The following is an 18,847-nucleotide window of genomic DNA, read 5'->3' as shown; positions in this document are numbered from 1 at the left end:
TCCACAATGTCATAAACCTAAAATCTGACAGAATTCCACAGATTCTTCCAAGAAAAGAAAGTGTGTGGAAAGAGCAGGACTTGGATCTGGAGAAACAAAACAAACTAAATAAAAGCCAGTGTATCCTTAAATAAATATATAAATAGGAATTTTCCCTGCCCACCTCCCCCAAAACTCTACGCATTCAAAAATTTGACACAGAAGGTTCCAGCCTTCTTTTATGCACTAACAAAAGTCAAAAATCCAGCACTTTTTTCCAGGTTATGTAGCATATTACTAGGAAGATAATTTTCAAAATGAAATTTCTCAACCTTTGTCTGAGCAAAACATTAACCGGCCTAGTGTAAAACAGTGATTCAGATTTCCGAAAAGTGAAATCTGTCCTGCTCCACTATTTTGAAACAAAATACTTCAGAGTCTTCTCATCTTTAAAACAAATCACAAAACTCAAGTTTTAGTCAAATGTCATTTTTAGATGAGTGCCCTTCATATCCAAATACCCCAAAAAAATCTTTCAATTGTTCACAGTGTCTGGAGTTTTCAACAAATAATCTACCTCAAAGTAACCAATGATTCATTCTAGCTAAACAGAAGACTGTTTTCTATTTGAAATTAAAATGGTATTTTATGATGAGGTTTGGATTAACTATGTCTAACTGCACAGCAGTCCTAAGTAAAAAGGCATTACCCAGGCAATAGCATCTTGATAATCTATTCTTCATTATCTCTCATGCAGCAGATGCAGAAGATTGAAAAAGGAGCTTGGAAGATTGCCCAGGATCTTTTCAATCCACTTTACCAAGAGAGAATTTAGAATTTCCAGGATAAATTAACTCCAGAGTAACGCATGGACAGTATAAACAGTAACATACTTGATAACAATGAGAAAAACTACTACTCTGTCTTCAGCACTGTCATGTCATTTTATAAGTAATAGGAATGACTTTTTCCCCCCATATATTCCCCAGATCTTTCTCTTGACATATATGCTTTAGCAGGTTTGTAACATGATGGATTACTTCTGTAGGGTAAGGTTTACCTCCTAAACAGAAAGGATGCCAACATAGTTCTTTCTAGTCTCAAATCCTTAATCTCATCTCACAGATGAGCAGAAGAAGCCAAACTCTACTCATAGCAAGTTACTAAATGGCTGTGCCGATTAATTTGGATAAGCTCAAAGCTAAAAGAAACACAAAGGTCTTGTTGCAATTCTTTAGAAGCGGTATCATTTTACCAGTGTGCCAGAAATCAGTCAATTATATTACAATTATCACTGGCTAAAAATAAAGGAGATAAATATCTCCGAAGTAAAAAGCTTCCTCTCTCCCAGTGTTAACATGCAATAGCCAAAAGGTCTGCAAAATTGTGTAGGTCAATGATGGTAGAGATTCATTAGTTTAAGTATCTTGAAAGCACCTACAGATAAAAATATTTCCACTATTATTTTAAAATTCTTATCAGAGTATTTTTAAGAACAGCAATTTCCCAGGGACTCCACAAGCAAACCACAGAACCTCAAATTTAAATGCAACTGGAAACAAAGGCTCACCAGCTCAGCTACTCTCAGAAATATAAGTAAACCCAGAGCATAAATAAGTAATTACAAAAAGCACAGTCAGACTTGTACTCCTATTATAGCAGCCTACAGACCGCATCCCATCACACCCTCTCTGCTGGAGTCGCTGCTGAATGTCGCAGCCAAGCAGGTCTAGCAGTGACTTACAGCCCACAGGGACAGCTGCTCTCCTGGTTATAAGCCACCTGAGCTACCTCTGTTGTTCTCCCTCATCCAACTGAAAAAGCTAAATCAGCAGAGAGAGGCCATGCTCTTTGGAGAGTAAATTCCCTGACGGTTTACCTCCCAGCTCTACTGACTGGAAGAGCCGTACCAGTCCAAGGAAGGGAGCAGAAGAACAAGACCGTGAGAGAAGGAAAAGGAGAAAGCAAGACCAAGGAGAAATCACATCTTCAGTCACTACTGCTGATGATGTGAGTTGTATTTCTCAATTATTTCATGAACAGTAAAAGGGGTTCCTGTAAATCACATTTATGTTGCTCTTATGTAAATCTCTACATTTTCCCCTCATAACCTGTACTTTGTATTGCATCACACACTGTTACCTCCGCTCAGTCCAAGGGGCAGTAAAGAGTAGCACTGAAGACAGTAATCCACACTAATTTCAAAAGTGGTAATTTTTATTGAACTGCTTGAGCAGAAGAGCAGTACATGCAATTAAGTGTGCTGTAATTAAGACTGGTTTCTAAAATCAAAATCTTATGTGATAATGATTCAAAATGTCTAGCCAAACGAACAACAAAAGCCATAGCTTGGTAAAATCCAACTAATGTCTAGAGGGTTGTGTTTGATTTTACTTGCAGGAAACAGATTGTTTTGTTTTGTTTAAAAAAAAAAAAAAAAAAAAAAGAAAAATGGAAAATACACTTTACATCCAATCACTCAAATATTTTAGAAGAACACATGAAAGAAATAGTGTTGTTGGCTTTATGATTAAGTACTACCCCATCAAAGATTAACAACACTGAAAATCTTACCCATTACTGACTTTGATGGCTTGTCGCATACCTATTCAGTACCTTGCAAACAACTGCCTGACTGCAAGTCTGATAAAATTCAGAGATGCATCTATGTTGAAAAAATGGTCAACTGAATTTTCTCTCTCCCTGCAGGCTGCCATCTGCTGAACTATGTCATGCATGAAACTCTATACACAAATTAGACTACAATGAACATAGAAAGATGTTCCTTTTTTTAAGAGGCCATTATTGAATATTTATCTTAATGACACTGGTACGTGCCTGGTATTGTGCTACAGCTTTCCACTACGTGTATTTCATCTTATAAAGTCAAACCCATTTAGACTTAATTGGCTTCATATGCAAGAAAGCTTCCATGCTTGACAGTAAAGACGAAACATGGATTAAGGTCCTGATCCTGCAAGGCAAGGAATGCCTTCAATTCTTAGTTCTCTTCATGAGCAACACCTGATAGGTCCAAGCTTTCAGTTAGAATCTGTCTAAAGTTATCCTGGTGTACAACTCCTCTCATGTAAAGCATATTTATAACCACCAGAATGCTTAAATCCTCCATGCAGAAAGAATTCACGGACCACTAGTGTTGATACAGTATTTGCTGATGAATATTTCTAGTGGCAACTGAATAACAATGATCAGAGAATTATTGCCAGTGAAAAGCAGGAACTCAATTTCTAATCATACTTTCTGTAAGGAAATTAGGAACTGGTAACCTATATTCATCAAGCCTCCTTCTGCACAGCGTTAAAGAGGGCTTGATGTTAACAGTGATGTGCAACAACAGATCAAGCTCAAACTGAATTCCTAGATACGTACTTTATGAATAAATAACACTTGTCCATTCCCTTTAAGACCTGATTATATGCAAGTTATTTTGAATATATTCTATAAAATTTCAGAATAACCTCCTTTACCTTCTCTGAGTCCTTTATATTACAAATCTTGCTTCTTCCATGCAAAGTAATGAATTTCTGCAGCATTTTTTCCTCTTCTCCTTAGCACAATACATGGGAAACTACAATTACTTTTGTGGAAATTGTATGCTTTTTTGTTTTGCATTACTGCAGAATGTAAAGGAATATAAAGGATTCATAAAGTCCAAGGCCAGCCCAGGAATGACAAAGGCAATTAACCTACCTTTTTTTTTTATATTAAAAAAAAAAAAAAAAAAAAAACTGTCAAGGACTGCCGACATATTAGCGATGCAGTGAATGATTAGTGGTTTGAAATACCCCAGAAGACTGAACAGTTGGACATTAACTTCAAATGACTGCTAGACAAAGGAGGCAGATCTTGTGAAGAGAGTCCGAGCAGATCTTGGAACAAAGCTCTAAGCATGGGATTTGCTAGCCAGAGAATTGGCTGCCCACCAGAGCGAGAGCGCTGGAGGCCAGGATGCTGCCAGGCGGAGAGACAGGAAACACTGCCAATGCAGGCATTTGGAAGCTTTGCTTGTCCCAAGGAGTAGACGCCAGCTAAGCACAGCCAGCCTGTGTTCTTACAGCACCTTCACCCCACACCAATGCTTCTCTGATGCCAGACACGTCTTGATGGGCTTTGCTAGGAAAGGAGGCCTACCAGGATCAATACTTGAGTAACTTTCTCCAGTTATAATTTAAAATTTTGCTTATCAGCATATATTAAGTGGTTTTATTAAACACATCTACATATAGGCTGCTAGTTTCAGTGTCCTACTATGCATGTGTTTCACCTTTTCAAGGGATACCAGTTTTAATTACAGTGCTCACGTCCTTAACATACATGTAAAACACTCAGCTTGTAACACTTCCCCATTAATTCAGATTCTTAGGGTCATTGATAAATCTGTGCAGATAAAGGAGCCAAGAACTTCATAAAAAATTTAAAGCAGGAATTCTAACACTGTGCATAATGCAAAACTAATCCATAATCTATTACTTACATGAAACAGATCCATAAATGAATTAATGCAACTACTTTCTCAGCACAGTTGTCAGTGACTTCGAATACATTTTCAAAATTGTTTTGAAAATACTCTATGGCATGTTGATTTGATGATAGAAAACAGCTCAGGAAGTGTCTTTAAACAGCAAAAACAAAACCTAGAATATTGTAGTGTGATATTTATGTCTGGAAGAAGTTCAAGCTGTGACAAAGTGTTGCCAGAACATCTAAACCTTACAGTTAATTGTGTTTTTAATTTTGAGATACCCCTGACCTCAAAACTAGACAAAAGTAGCTTCAGGGATGACTCTTTCAGCTGTGTTGTCAGCTTTCCACTGCAAAAGGTTTTGGCATGACAGCATTTATAATCCTTTGGATAGAAAGCAGTGTGCTTCCCACCCTGCCTTTTTGATGGCAAGTGGCTGTTCCAGCAGATGGGAAGACAGCAAATATAAACGTTGGATAATGTAAAACGATATACATTTCTGAATTCATAATATTCCATTTTACCATAATGTTGCCTTGTGTTAGGGTGTCTTTTTATTTGTTTGGAAAAGGTGGGCTTTCATTTTGTTTTATTTTTTTTTTTAAATCAGGGAAATATTTTCCTTTCTCCTTAAAATAAATATTGTGTATTTTAATGCATATATGTGTATTTTTGTTTTATGAGTGTGTCTTAATAAGGTATCTGCTGCATGCAAGAAAAACACAGAGAAAGCACCTTTTATGCATTTCTTCTAACTTTTGCAGTAAAGAGCATAACGCACTGTTCACACAAAGAGCACAAAGCCAGGCTCCTGGAAGTCTAAGCCAAAGCCTCTACCAAGGGCCAACCTGGGTAGGGACTGACTTCTACACAGAAAGTCATGCCCACGTTTTACAGATTTCAGCAACAGCCAACACTAGGAGTAATTGCAAAATATTACTGCTATGCAGAGTAAATAGCCACAAGAAATTAATAGTACTGCTCAGATTTTCAGATAAAGTAATCATATTGCTAAAAACAGGAAGGAAAAAAAAAAAAGCAAGTAAGTAATCAGGTTTTTCCAGAAGATAATGAAGTTATTATTTTGTATGTATTCTATGATGGAAACTAGAGAAATCTTTTGAGGATAAAGTATCTTAAAATTTTATAATCGCTCTGTCTAATTTAAGCCACTACTGTAGATGTACTAAAGGCAGTTTACGTGAAAGCTTTTTTCTTTTTAATCTTGTCTGACATGTAATGGAAAGGCTCCAAACTTCACTACCCTAGGAGGCTTAGTATAAACCTAGATTTCATCTAAATTGCCCTATATAGCTCTGCATCAGGTTGTTTTTGTTTTGTTTTGTTTTGTTTTGTTTGTTTGTGTGTGTGTGTGTGTGTGTGTGTGGTGTTTTCTTTGGTGTGGATCCATGCTGTAGGTAAAACAAAAAGTCAAGCAGCCTGTGAGAAGAAGATGAGGGGAATAAATATAATGACCTTTGGTAGCTAGCATTTTAAATGTGCGAAGGCTCTCTAGAATAAGGGCATGCATCTCATAATTAGAACTCCATAAATTAGGACAAAAATAGGCCAACCCAGTCAATTTGGCCATGGGAGTTAATCTATTTAAACCAAATGTAGGGTTTGTTTCTCTCTCCTGAGTTTTTATTCTTTATTCTGTACTTTCAGAATTCTTTATGGGACTTGTAGGCAACCCATAAAACTCATCAAGATTTGGCTTCACTCAGCATGCTGTGAGCCATGGCCGCTCCACCCTGGTACCTGCTTGGGCTGTAAACCCAGGTAGCTCTTGTTCTGCTCACCTTCTTTAAGAGGTCTCACTTCCCAAGGAAGTCCTGGTACACTGCTGCTACAATAACACGCAATGACAAGAAAACCTGGACAGGTTGCATTGGCTTATTGGAACTGAGCTACCATTTCTCCTTTTTGATTCTATCTAGGTCTAAGATTTTGCACAATCTTCCTCACTAAAAGGCCAATATTGGAAAAAAAAAAAAATCTCTGAAATTAATGTAAAGATTTAGACAGAGTCCTAGCATGTCTACAATGAACATTTACACTTGCTGATCACTGTAGGGCACCTGTAAAACTCCAATAGCTTATATATTGTGTGGAACAAGTATTTGTAACGAACTAGCACAGAGCAAAAGCTGGGCCAGTACTGCACAAGGGAAACTGCACAGGGCTAGGAGGATGCAAGAGGTGTTTGCTAACTAGTGTAGTCTTCTACTGTTTCAAAAGGTGAAGTAAGTTTTCAGTCTAAATCCAACTGTGTTTAAAAAAAAAAAAAAAAAAAAATAGAATTGGCCTCTTCTTATTAAGACAAACACTAGAAATTTACCTTTACTCTTCAGATTATTCACAGGTACAGTACCTCCACTGAAAAGCTCCCCTCTGAATCTCATCCTGCCCTGTCACCTTCAATTGATAATTGATAATCTTCACAACCAGTCCTCAGGAAGAAAGAAACCCATTCCAAGCAAACTTAAAACTGAATTCAAAATGATAAACCTGTATTTTACATTCAACAATTTCAAGTTTCATGCAACCCTGCTTGATTTACCCCAAGAGAAGCCAATACTCAGAAATAACACTTCTCCGCTTTCACGTAGTCTCAGTGGGACGCCTTTCTGTGCTCCTACAGCTGCACTATCTACATTCTCCACAGATCACGCCTGTGGAGCTAAAAAGCTGCTTTAACAAAACTTCAAGGACAAGACTGTTCAAGAAGTGTTACTGACACTTTAAAGAGTTGAGGCAGTACAAAACCAGAAATAGTCAAGGAAAAAAAAAAGAGACCTTCCTCCACAGAATACACTGTGTCCCTTGCATACACTTTTCTTCTGGTAATCCTTAGGAACATGCTGGGAAAAGAGACCCTCTGTACACAACAGTCCCTCAGCAAGATAACAGATCACATTTCTGCTATGCAAGGTGATAAAATGGGGGAAAATACACATACGGTACTAAAGCAGAAACCATCAAATTCACACTTGGATCTAAAAGCATTCCTTAAAATATAGAATTGTAGAGAAACTGAGCATGAGTTTGGCTATATAAAATTTTTCATGGTTAAGTTCAACTTCTTGTATTTAACTAAAGATCAAAAGTTACCGTGGAGGAGTATCCTGATGACACTATAGCGAACGAATTCCTAATAAAACGTGCATTATTTTCTACAAAATAGAATCTTTTAGGTTGGAAAAGACCTTTATGATCCCGTCCAACGATCCACCTAATGCTGCAAGTCCACCACTAAACCACATCCCTAAGCGCCATGTCCACATGTCTCTCAAACACCTCCAGGAATGGGGACTCCACCACGCACCTCCTTGGACAGCCCATTCCAAGGCCCAACCACCTTTTCTGGGAAGAAATTCTTCCTCACAACCAATCTAAACCTCCCCCGGTGCAACCCAAGACCATTTCCTCATGTGCTATCACCTGAGAAAAGAGGCCAGCACACCCCTCGATGCAGCCTCCTCTCAGGCAGTTGTAGAAGACAATGAGGCCTCCCCTCAGCCTCCTCTTCTCCAGACGACACAACCCTAGTTCCCTCAGATTCTCCTCAGGTGTCTTGTTTTCTAGTCCCTTCCCCAGTGTCATTGCTCTTCACTGTGCATGCTCAAGCACCTCGATGTCCTTCTTCTAGTGAGGGGCCTAAAACTGAACACAGTACTCAAGGTGCAGCCTCACCAGAGCCGAATAATGGGAGACAACCACTTCCCGTCTCTATTTCCCTACTATTTCTGATACGTGCTAGGATGAAATTGGCCTTCCTAGCCACCTGGGCATACAAGCAATCATATTTTTATTTCTCTCATACCTCCCCACCTTTTTCTTCACTTCCAATATGTATGGAAAAAAAGGCACTGAAAAAGAATGTCAGTTCTTGAGGATAAAATGAGTCTGCCTTAGCCACCTTAGGCTTTCCTGTTTCTAAAAATAAAATAAAAGAGAAAAAAAACTATTTTCATAAACATCTAACGGACCAACATTTTGCCGGAGCTGTATCACACTTTTTCTAAGCTCCATCTACTATTCCCCAGTGTAAGCTAATTAGCCATAAACCTCTACATATCACATAGTAGGAAAAACAGTGAGTGGTTACTGACTTTCTTATGATCAACTGTACCAACTGATGTACCTGAAAGAGTGATTTGTACAGTCTCTTAAAAAGAAAGGGATATAATAAGTTTGGTGAAATTCCTCATAAACCACTGCAATTTTAACCATGCGGTAAAACTTAGAACAGAAATAACTGCTTTCTTATGATAGAAAATGAAAGTTAATTGAAGAGCAAATAATGAGAGAATTAATTGAATACATTCATGAATGAAAAGTGAAGACAGCTTCCCAGTGTGTCATTTTCAATTCTGTTTGTAATAGATGTACTCCACAAAATTAATTTGAAGTGAAAATTTACCTGGATTGCTCCAGACCTTTGACAGATCTCTCTGTACTAAAACCTCAGCTCAGAAACGATGATTCATTTTTAGAATTTCTCCATCTGTTCATTTACAGAATTAACAACCACTCGCCCTTCCCAGTGATCCAGCTTTCATTATGAAAGCTAATTGTACAATCAACATAAAAGAAAAAGCCACTGGACTGGGCTTTTGGTTATGCAATGTGCTTTTTTTGTTTTGTTTTGTTGGTTTTTTTTGTTTTTGTTTTTGTGTGTGTGTGTGTGCACGCACTTTAGCTGTTGTGGGTTTTGTTTTGTTTGTTTTTAGTGAGGGCAAAATATTTGCCTTTTTCTATTCCTAGCTCCCTGAAAAAACAGTGCTTTACTAGAAGATGTGCAGGGACACTGGAGGTACAGCTGGCACACACCTGGAGCTGTCTTGCGTTAGTGACCGCACAAAATCTGTGCTGCTTTCAGCAGGCAGTGCCACAGCAGAGGAACTGCGTAAAGGAAATTGTTTCCATTTTAAAGAAAGACCAGAATGGATAACCTCAACCAAATACTTCAAAATTTTATTAATGCATTTGGGAACAGAGCTTTTATTTTTAAATATATTCACCCACAAACATCTTTCTCCTAGGAAAATAAGTAGTGTCTGCACTTTCCAAAGTGTTAAATGGGAACTGGGGGTACAGCAATCATTACAAGGGACTGCAAATCCTGGATTATACCCTGCAGTATTTCTGACCAATTGATTTCTCCCTAAACTCCATGTGAAAGCTTGCAAAGCTGGTAAACTCTCAGAACCAAAGTCCACAGGAACAACTTCTAAAATACATGCACACTGCCTTACAACAAATAGCCTGTATCTTAGCTCCATATTTAGCTCCACAGCTTAGCAAGGTATATAAAAATATGTAAATGAAAGGCTTCTCACTATTTACATGTTTATTTACTTTTAAAGATGTTAGATAGTTCAAAAAGTTTACTGAAAAAAAAAAACAAAAACAAATCAAAGATAGATAAGAATGCCTATCAGACTGAACACGCCTTTATCTCTCCGTTGTGCAAAATGTGCAATTCCATCGCTCAGAATGAGGAAACCACAAGTCTTAAAGAAATCTGCTCAGATCTATTTTACACTGAGTAACGAAACTCTCACCTATGCTGATAGACTTCAAGTGGCAGAGGAGAAGAAAGCTACATGCTGAAGGAGTTCTGAGACCTTTCGTTACTTAAAAAGAAAACAGGAAACCAGACACACATATCATACTCTGATATTACACAGTAGCATGATGGAGTTTCTAGACATAAGGACATTATTTGGCTATTCCTTATAGGATTATAAGAAGCTGTAGTAACTTAACTTTGTTTTGTGCTTTAGGGGCTTGAAAAACAGAAGGTAGAAACATTTTTAATCATGATAAAGTAGGATAAAATCACCAAAAAAATATTAGAATTTTATAGAAGTACGCTCTACTCCAGTATCTTGAATACCAATCTTGAAGTGCTATGAAGCTGATTAACCTAAAAATACCTGAAAATTTTCAACTTTTTCAGAGGAAACTCTCAGCGTAATTAAACTAGAAAAAAAAAGCTTCATTTTAATGGTTTGTGTATTTTACAGCACAGACCACACTTCAAGCTGCTAATGCTACTGGAAAGATCTGTGCCTTTTGATTATGGAGATGATTGATTTAGGTGGCTTAAACATTAGGACATATCCATAGTTTATTCCAGAAGCTTATGAAGTTTTTCCAGTAGAGTTTTTACAACTAGTTATGCACTGAACAGCACAAGTCCTACTGTCTATTTTGTGGATCTTCAGTAAAGTTGGGGGAAAAAAAAAAAAAAAAGCAAGAAAAAGAATAAGACCGGGAAATAGCAGCTCCACACCATGCAACATTAAGTGATGCAGCAACAGGATGTCTTGGAAAAAGCTGGCACAACAATTCTCTGTCCAAAAGCCTATTGACTGATTTCACTGCAGTTAGCTCGGTCCCAGCACGGACACAATTCCAGTAGTCAGACCTGTTTCCACCAGTTTCTGCTCCACCTGCTTCTGGCAGGTTACACCAACAGTCTTTCTACATTAGCAATTAGATTCAGAAAAGCAGTGCTATTTTGAAACAGATCACCCAAACATCACAGTTACTGAGCAAAGGCTTAATTCAGAGAGCAATTTTAATGCACATGAACTGGATTCCTTGAAAAGGAGACCAAACCCCATGTGCCTGTACAGCTACCTACTAAATACGCTCCAGTTCCTAGTGGCATCATAAAGATTGTCCTTTGGACAGCTCCAAGCCACATGCACAGCAGGAATGTTTGGATCGCGGGACCTGATTAAACATAATACGGTGTAAAAACCTGAACCAAATATATTGCTGATGTCAGGGTTTTGGCACAAACTGCTTTGACCTACTGATCCACTCCTTTTAAGCCACACTCCTTACTAATGCACAAACTGCCCACAGGCCCTTGCCTGCTAGCTTAGAGCTCTTTTCAGCTCCCTCCTATGAAATATATGCTTCTATGTTCCTCTTGAACAGCACAAAAAAAAGTAGAAAAAAAATATTCAGAGGATTTCCATCTATAAGAATACTTCATAAACAGAAATTCTCACTCATTCAGAACGGATACAATTTCATTTCCACAAAAACAAAGAATTACACAAAATACCCTTTCACTGACATTAAGAATTTACTTGTCCAAAAAGCTGTATAAATATTGGACAGTAAGTATGCCAAGTTACATGATGAATATGGTACTCTACATTTTCCACTCTAAACCAATCACCCGCAAAAGTGAACACAGAAATCATATGCACATTAGTTGTTTAAGGGGAATGTCCTCTAGTAAGTCACTATGGAACCAGACCTACATTAATAATGTCTTCTCATAGCTCACTGCATTAAGAAAAGCAAAGTGCAATCCAAGGTAATTCTCTGCAATCTTTCCCCGATTTTATCTTTAGATTAATGATGTAGTATGCCAGAATGCATATCTGAAAAGGAAAGACGAAGTAACAAAAAAAGCAAGAAACACAACAAATTATTACAACATGGTTCTGGCTTACCTATGTGATAAAGTCCAATCCAGTCAGTCGGATCAACTTCTTCTTTAATATCCCAGAAAATAATGAGGTTCTGAGACTGCCCCAAGGTGTATTCATACATGCTGGCTGTCAAACTAGATCTGCTATCTGAGGTCACTAAATCAGTGTCACTGTTGGCACGCTGCAAGTTCATGTTCTCAGCCATGGTGCCCTGAGATGCCAAACTCTGCAGATTCTCTGGGCTCAGAGTATACCGGAGCTGTGGGTTGCGACGTCGCACAAAAAGCAGATGTTCTCGCGCTGAACTGGCCATCTCTTCTGCACTTTCATCAATTTATGTGAAAAAGTTGTTGTTCAGAGATCTATCATGAAGAACAAAAAAAGAAACTGTTGAAGTGCAACAGCAGGTTATTCAGTCAAACGTTAAACGCAGAGGTCTTAGTGCAAAAATATTTTAATTTAGGACAGTTCCTACAGAAACCTAGAATGGATTAGATCTTTTACTTCATTACTTTACCGCTACAGCCACTTAAACTTCTATAAATAAAAAAGCATGAATCATTAGCAACAACATCCAGAGTTAACTACATACCGTGAAATAACATTTATAGGCCAGAATGCAACAGAAAGCGAAGCATCCAAGATAGAATCTATACATTGAATATTTAGAGTCAGAGAAGTGTTAAAGATATTAATAATGTTGGGCATATCACTTCAGTAGCAATACGGTATCACAGACCTATGCTACTATAAAATTATTTTGTAAGGATTTTATTATTGTTATTTTTAAGATACAAACATAGGTTCTGGGATTCTCTACATCAAACAAAAAACATCACATCACTGTCTGAGGTGCGTTAGAATACAGGTACATGTTTAATTAGTCCAAGTCAGTTTATCTGTGAAGTAAGATTTTGTTCTTTTTTTTTCCCCACACATGATAAAGCACAGGCCTTATAAATTCAACATCTTTCTTCTAACCCTGAGTAGATACTACGTGGTCTTCGCTGGAACATCAAGCTAATATCATACCATGCCTTCACGTGCAAAACCTGCAGCTCATTATTTGTAATGAGCGAATAAACGTACTACTATTTGAAAATAAGCCCTCACATTACTCACAACTTGAAATAAATCATCAGAAAGGAAGATAGAAACAGGAAAATATTAAAACAGAGGGAACAGCTTGCAGCAGGATAGAATCAGAGATGGGGAACCTCTTGGCATAGAAGGGGATATGGAAATTTCTGTCACTAAGTTACGTGTCTATGACCAAAGCCGTTTGCCTTTTTCAAAATATGTCTAAATATACAAACAACCATATATAAGAAAGATGTGTGCGTGTACACATACTAAAAAAAAAAAAAAAAGTAAATGTGATATCTGTGTATTATTCTCCAGCTTTCTTTTTGGTGTCACAGCCTTCAGCTATCACACGCAGATACCTTTGTTGTCTTAAAATAACCTGAGCATTGTCAGACAGCACTGAATGTCAGCTGCTATAACAATCCTGGTTTCCAGCAAGTAAGCTTCTAATTTAGAATTAGGTAGAGCCCATAAGAAATAAATGGATTGCCTGGCCACTTCCAGAGCCTTCGAATTGTAATTAGACCTAGAATAAACTACTGCTATCAATCACACATCTGACAACTGGTTTATTAAAGACACCATTGCCTGCAGAGGTCAAAAGACATTTAGTAAGTAAAAATAAAAAACCACCTAGAGCACTCAGAGATCCCAAGACTGTGATCAACAGAATTAAAAAAAAAAAAAAAAAGTCAACAGTTTTCTTTTCCTATTCATTCTTCTTTCTGCACATGACCCTTCAAAAACTGTTTCCTCCCTTCAGTCCATTTCCCACCACTCATCTTGAATTTTCTTTTTAACATTTCAGTGTATGCACTCTTTCAATGTATCATAGAATCTTTTCCTTTTTTGCAAATTTTCTTTGATTTTTTTTGAAATATTAAAAAGAAATTCAAAAAATAAAGTTCAACTCAGCCAGTTGTATGCAATTCATCACGCATTGCACATAGTTCAGCATCAAACATTGCAGAAAAGGAAATAAACAAAAATTGAGGTAATAACTTTCTGCATCCAGAAGCGACATGGAGATTACCATACTTACATCTTAAAATACGCAGGACAGTCTTTCCTGACATGAGCATGCGTACACAAATGTTTTGGCTGCATACACAAAACATTTTATTTTTGGTGCTGGACGTCAGCAGGGTTCACTAATTCATTCTCTGTTGTGTTCCTGGGTACTTTGCCTTTGACACCAACGTCAATGATGAACTTTGCATAACAAGCTCTCTTAAATGAAAGTCTGGAAAATCAGCTTCTTGTTTCTCTGTGCAGCATCCTATTCTAGATTTGAAAATACTGGGAGACTTTGAGACCAGAAGTATAAATAAGGAATGTTCCCCAGTTGCCTTATGGCAATAACCCATGGAAGCCTACTGAGATCAGATCAGCCCTTGCTTTCCAAACTCTGCAGGGAGGTGAGTCCCAGAGGACACCAACTTCCAAACAACATTATGTGATTCTCCTTTTTTTTTTTCCTTTTTAGTTTCTTTCTTTCAGCATGTGCTGTTGCCCAGATCCTGTTAACAGCCACACACAGTGAAAAAGAGAGACCATTTGAGGTTAATTAACAGACTGACTGATAACGCACTAACAAGTTCATTTTCTTCTGTCCCCTATCACGAGTTTTACATTGTTTTGAACCCTTGCGTACAGTTGTTTTACAACAGTCAGGAAGAGTGCAAGTTAAAGACAAAGTTTTAAATAGGAGGGATGTAAAAACATCTTTGAGCTGCAGAGCAGTACATTGTACCCGTGGCAACGCTGACATTTGTTGGAACATATTGAAAATTTATATCCAGCAGATGGACAAACTCATCCATGTATAAGCACACATGGGAATTAACTTGTAGTAGCTATAACTATCCTGCACTTGGAGAGGCAAGAACAGCCTGAGAAAATTGTTAGCTCCTTTCCGAGAGTCGATTTTCTTAAGTCTTAATTGTTATCATTTTGGTGAATCATGGGCACAATTACAATTTCTAAAGGTAAAGCAAAGCAGAACTCTACATGCTGAATAGCTGCTCCAATTCTACTTACAAATCTGGGAGTCTAAACAAGTCATGCTTAAACAATGATTCCAATAAATACTCTGTCTTAAAGCCATCGATGTCAATTTGCAAAGAACCAATTAAACTCCCATGTAAATGAGTTCCTATTACAGAAAAAAAAACATTCAAAAAATTCAGGACTCATAGGCTTTTAGATTATTTTTTATATTCAGTGAAACAGGTTGCAAAGGGAACCCAGTACCACATAAAACTGCTACTTAGCAGCTCACAGTAAGCTGAGAGGTTCATTAAGGTGATCTGTAAAGAAATAAACATGACATTTGTGTTGTAAGAGAGGAAAAGATGATAGCTATAAAATCCAAGTCATGAGGAGTGATGGAAGAGAGAAAGAGCACCATTCATTTAATTATTTGCAGTCTGCAACTGAGATGAATGCCTTACACAGCGCTTTGCAAAATGACTTGCTTATCTACCATTTGGTTAAGCCTGCTGTTAATAACAAAACTAATAGCACACTAACAGATACATCCTACCAGAGGCTGAAAGTAGGCATTATCCTCCCACCTTCACCTCCCGCTAAGCGCCAGTGAAACAGCATTTGCATGTGGAGCACGCCGTGCTGACAGCATGCCTAATGGGCTCCCTGCACCTTCCCAGACACAGCAGTGCGGGCACTCAGGCTGAGTGGGATCGGAGCAGGAGTTTCACTCCATGCTGGATCAAGTGTGCAAAGAATATTGCTCAACGCAAGCCAAAAAATTGAAATGGAATCTAAAGCCTAGGAAAAATATAGGCACGTGAGAATTACTGGATAGCAACTTCAGCAAAGTATTTCAGTTGTAAAGTAAAACCGGTACCAAAGCAGCTTATCCTTATCACAGGCTTTTTTTTCTTCAGCACTTCACAAGAAGCTTAGAGAAAAATAGGACTGATTTTATTTTCATTTCTGACTGGCGCAAAATCAGGATTACTTTTTATCTAAATATACCTCTTAATTACTATTCACAGACGGACCAGAACTGGGAAAAATAGAGTTTTAAAGGTTCCATATGATACACAAAATACAAGTAGAATAAATCCCTTTGACTTTAGTCTTCTTCACTAAAGGAGATTCCAAAGCAATGTCAAAGCATTTTTGACACAAACACTCTACAGTTTAAAAAAAAAAAAATACATGAATGAAAGTCTGGGAAATCCAGCACAGGAATAGCCAAAAAAAGCATCCCGCCATACAAAGCAACACAGAGCTCACATGCTGCCCTGTTTATCTTACTCATAACCGTGATTCACTTCGTGTTTATGCAGAGATCTCTCATGTGCCTTACGGGTCTCGCTTGCTGCCTCTTCCCGCAGCATCTGCTGCAAACAGACTGCAGGGGCTGGCCCTGAGTGCCACAGCCGCCTGCTGCACCGCGGGACAAGGCTGGAGCTGCGAGCAGTGACCCAGGGTGCTGCTGAGGAAGCACGGATAAATGCATTTCGCCTGGGGCCTGGCTGCATGCCTCAGCCCTGCAACACCACCCATCAGCAAGGATGGCTGATGGGGAAGAGGAGCGAGTGCTCCATGCACCGGCACCCCATGGGCAGGACACGTCCAGCCTAACCTGCCCCAAACAGTGCTTGGTGGCCCTCCCTGGTGCCACTCACTTGCAGGGATGAGCAACCCACATAATCATGCCGGCAAGCAGAATGCACAGAGAACACGGAGAGCAGCAAACACGCTGGTTTCCCAGTCACACAGTGTGTGGCATTGCCTTATGCCATACAAAGATTTCCAATTGCCACAACAGACATTTGTAAAGTAAAGTAAAGGCCTCAAACTGACCAGCTTTGAGCTCATAGGGGCTGAAAAATAACTTTTATCTTGAATAAATTCAGAACTTCAGAGGCCTTCCTCCCAACAGAATTCAAAGCCAGCCTGTTTCGTGGCTGTAGCTCTTTCCAGCTGATATTTCCATTTGAAATATGCAGTACGTCCCAAAACATCTATGCACAAATTTCCTTCTGATATTGGCTTTGACACCACCTTCCCACCCCCCAAATTCTGCACCGAGCACTTCAAACACCTGCCAGCAAGTTAAAATTCTTCATTTCAGATTTCTGAGTCTCATATCAGAGAAGGATACACACACACACTTCTTGCACAATAGCTTTTACAACATGTTTGGTGCTAATGTACTGAAGTATATTTAAAATGCTTATTTAAAATTTATGTTTAAATCAATTACTTCAAATTAATACACTTTAACTAAACATCTTTCGTTTAGCAATTAGTGATGCGCATCCACCTCCAAAGCAAAGAGCAGGCGCCTTCTTTCTGCTGGCTTGTAGTGAGATGCAGCTGCTGAACTTCCTCTCACTAGTGCTAACTTGTCAGTTCTTTAGTACTTTTTGTTTCCCTTTATATTGAAGCATTACTATTAGTACACATTTTTAGTGATTTTTAACATGGCAGATGTGGACGGATGGACCCCTACTGGTGATGTTTACCTGCTATTTATTCGGAAAAATCATGGGTAGCTGATCTTGCCTGAGATAAAGGGAGGAGCTTAGTAGCTCTTTAAGTTTCCTTCCAGACCTGTTTTCTGGTACTTCTATGACTATCTGGAGACACGGATTTGGTCTGGGAAAAAAAAAAAAAAAAAAAAAAAAAAAAAAAAAACAAGCAAAGATGACATGAAGCATCTTTTTCTATACTGACAGAAATAAGAGAAAAGCTTCAACTTTCTGCCCAGAGGCCCGTTTTCTTTCAGGATTTGTCATTCCTCCTGGAATATTTCCAAGAATTTCTGCTCGTCACATTTCCTGTGATCCACACCATGGAATTTCTCTCCGAAGGTATTTTTTCACTGTCTGATCATTAGGACTGTTCCTTGCTAGCTACTGTTTTATCAGATTCAAGGAAAGCTAACCCATTTGGATGCTCCCTATTCAGCCATTCCAAATAACAGCAAATGTAAAAATTGTCACAACATTCAAGTGCCAAGAAAGATCAGCCAGTCATGATCTCTGTTTTTTTCCACTGTTCAGCAAGCAGAGGATAATACAGCCTTTTTACTTCCATGACCATGGCTATATTCTAAGTCTTCAAGATGATTTAGCATGTGAATTAATCAACCTGCATCCTGTAATAGAATTTTAGTATTTTTCCAGCAGATCACGAAGTTTGATATTTCAAAAATATAGCCACCATAATATTATGCAATTACAGCCCTAGCATATGAAGCAGAAAACTTATGAGAGCCTGCAGCTAAAATGTAATTAAACCTGTTCAATATTGCTGCATGGAATGCTGAATACACATTAGATCTGCATATTTTAAATAATAATAAATTATCCAGGTAAGCAATGTGAACAAGTCCAGTGACTGGTACATTAGAGGAATAAAAGAGCACTGTAAACCTACAGAATTTGTGACTGAAGTAAAAGAAAAAGAGATACGCTATAAACTTGAAAACTCACATTGTTATAACTCTGACACCACTGTTTCGTTTTAATTACAAGGCCGTTAAATATACCTCGGAGAGATGAGAAGGGAAAGATGCTTCTCTCTTTTCCCCAAGTTCTTCTAAACTTGGGCACACTGATAGTAAATTTGTATTCAATGATTTTCTTGAGTAGCCAGTTTGGGATATTTCTTTAATTTCTGGTGTTCTTTTTACAAAACAGAATATATTCAAAACGATATGAAACTATCATCATAACCCTTAAAAACTGACACATAATTTAAATGACCTTTAATTGCCTTTTTTAATGGAGTTAACTTCAAATTTAATTCAACTTTATGTTAATTGGATAGTAACCATCCAGCAATTGTTGTA

At 38.1% G+C, this 18,847-nt stretch overlaps 1 protein-coding gene across 3 annotated transcripts in view; it reads right to left on the bottom strand.

Moving 5' to 3' along the window:
* The window catches only part of HECW2 (HECT, C2 and WW domain containing E3 ubiquitin protein ligase 2), a 164,502-nt gene that overhangs the window by 102,135 nt on the left and 43,520 nt on the right, over nucleotides 1-18,847 (bottom strand). For 2 of the 3 annotated variants that reach the window (XM_084523310.1, XM_084523309.1), the window contains exon 2: nucleotides 11,950-12,290. In XM_084523310.1, the coding sequence (XP_084379436.1) occupies nucleotides 11,950-12,241 (292 nt within the window). In that variant the 5' untranslated portion in view covers nucleotides 12,242-12,290. Of the gene's footprint in view, nucleotides 1-11,949; nucleotides 12,291-18,847 lie in introns of those variants that run through there. The other variant, XM_084523312.1, reaches the window with a different exon arrangement.

This window comes from Aythya ferina (assembly GCF_964211825.1).
Source record: "Aythya ferina genome assembly, chromosome: 6".
NCBI lineage: Eukaryota > Metazoa > Chordata > Aves > Anseriformes > Anatidae > Aythya > Aythya ferina.
Note: the sequence above shows the minus strand (reverse complement) of the source record. Positions and strands in the feature narration are given on the sequence as shown.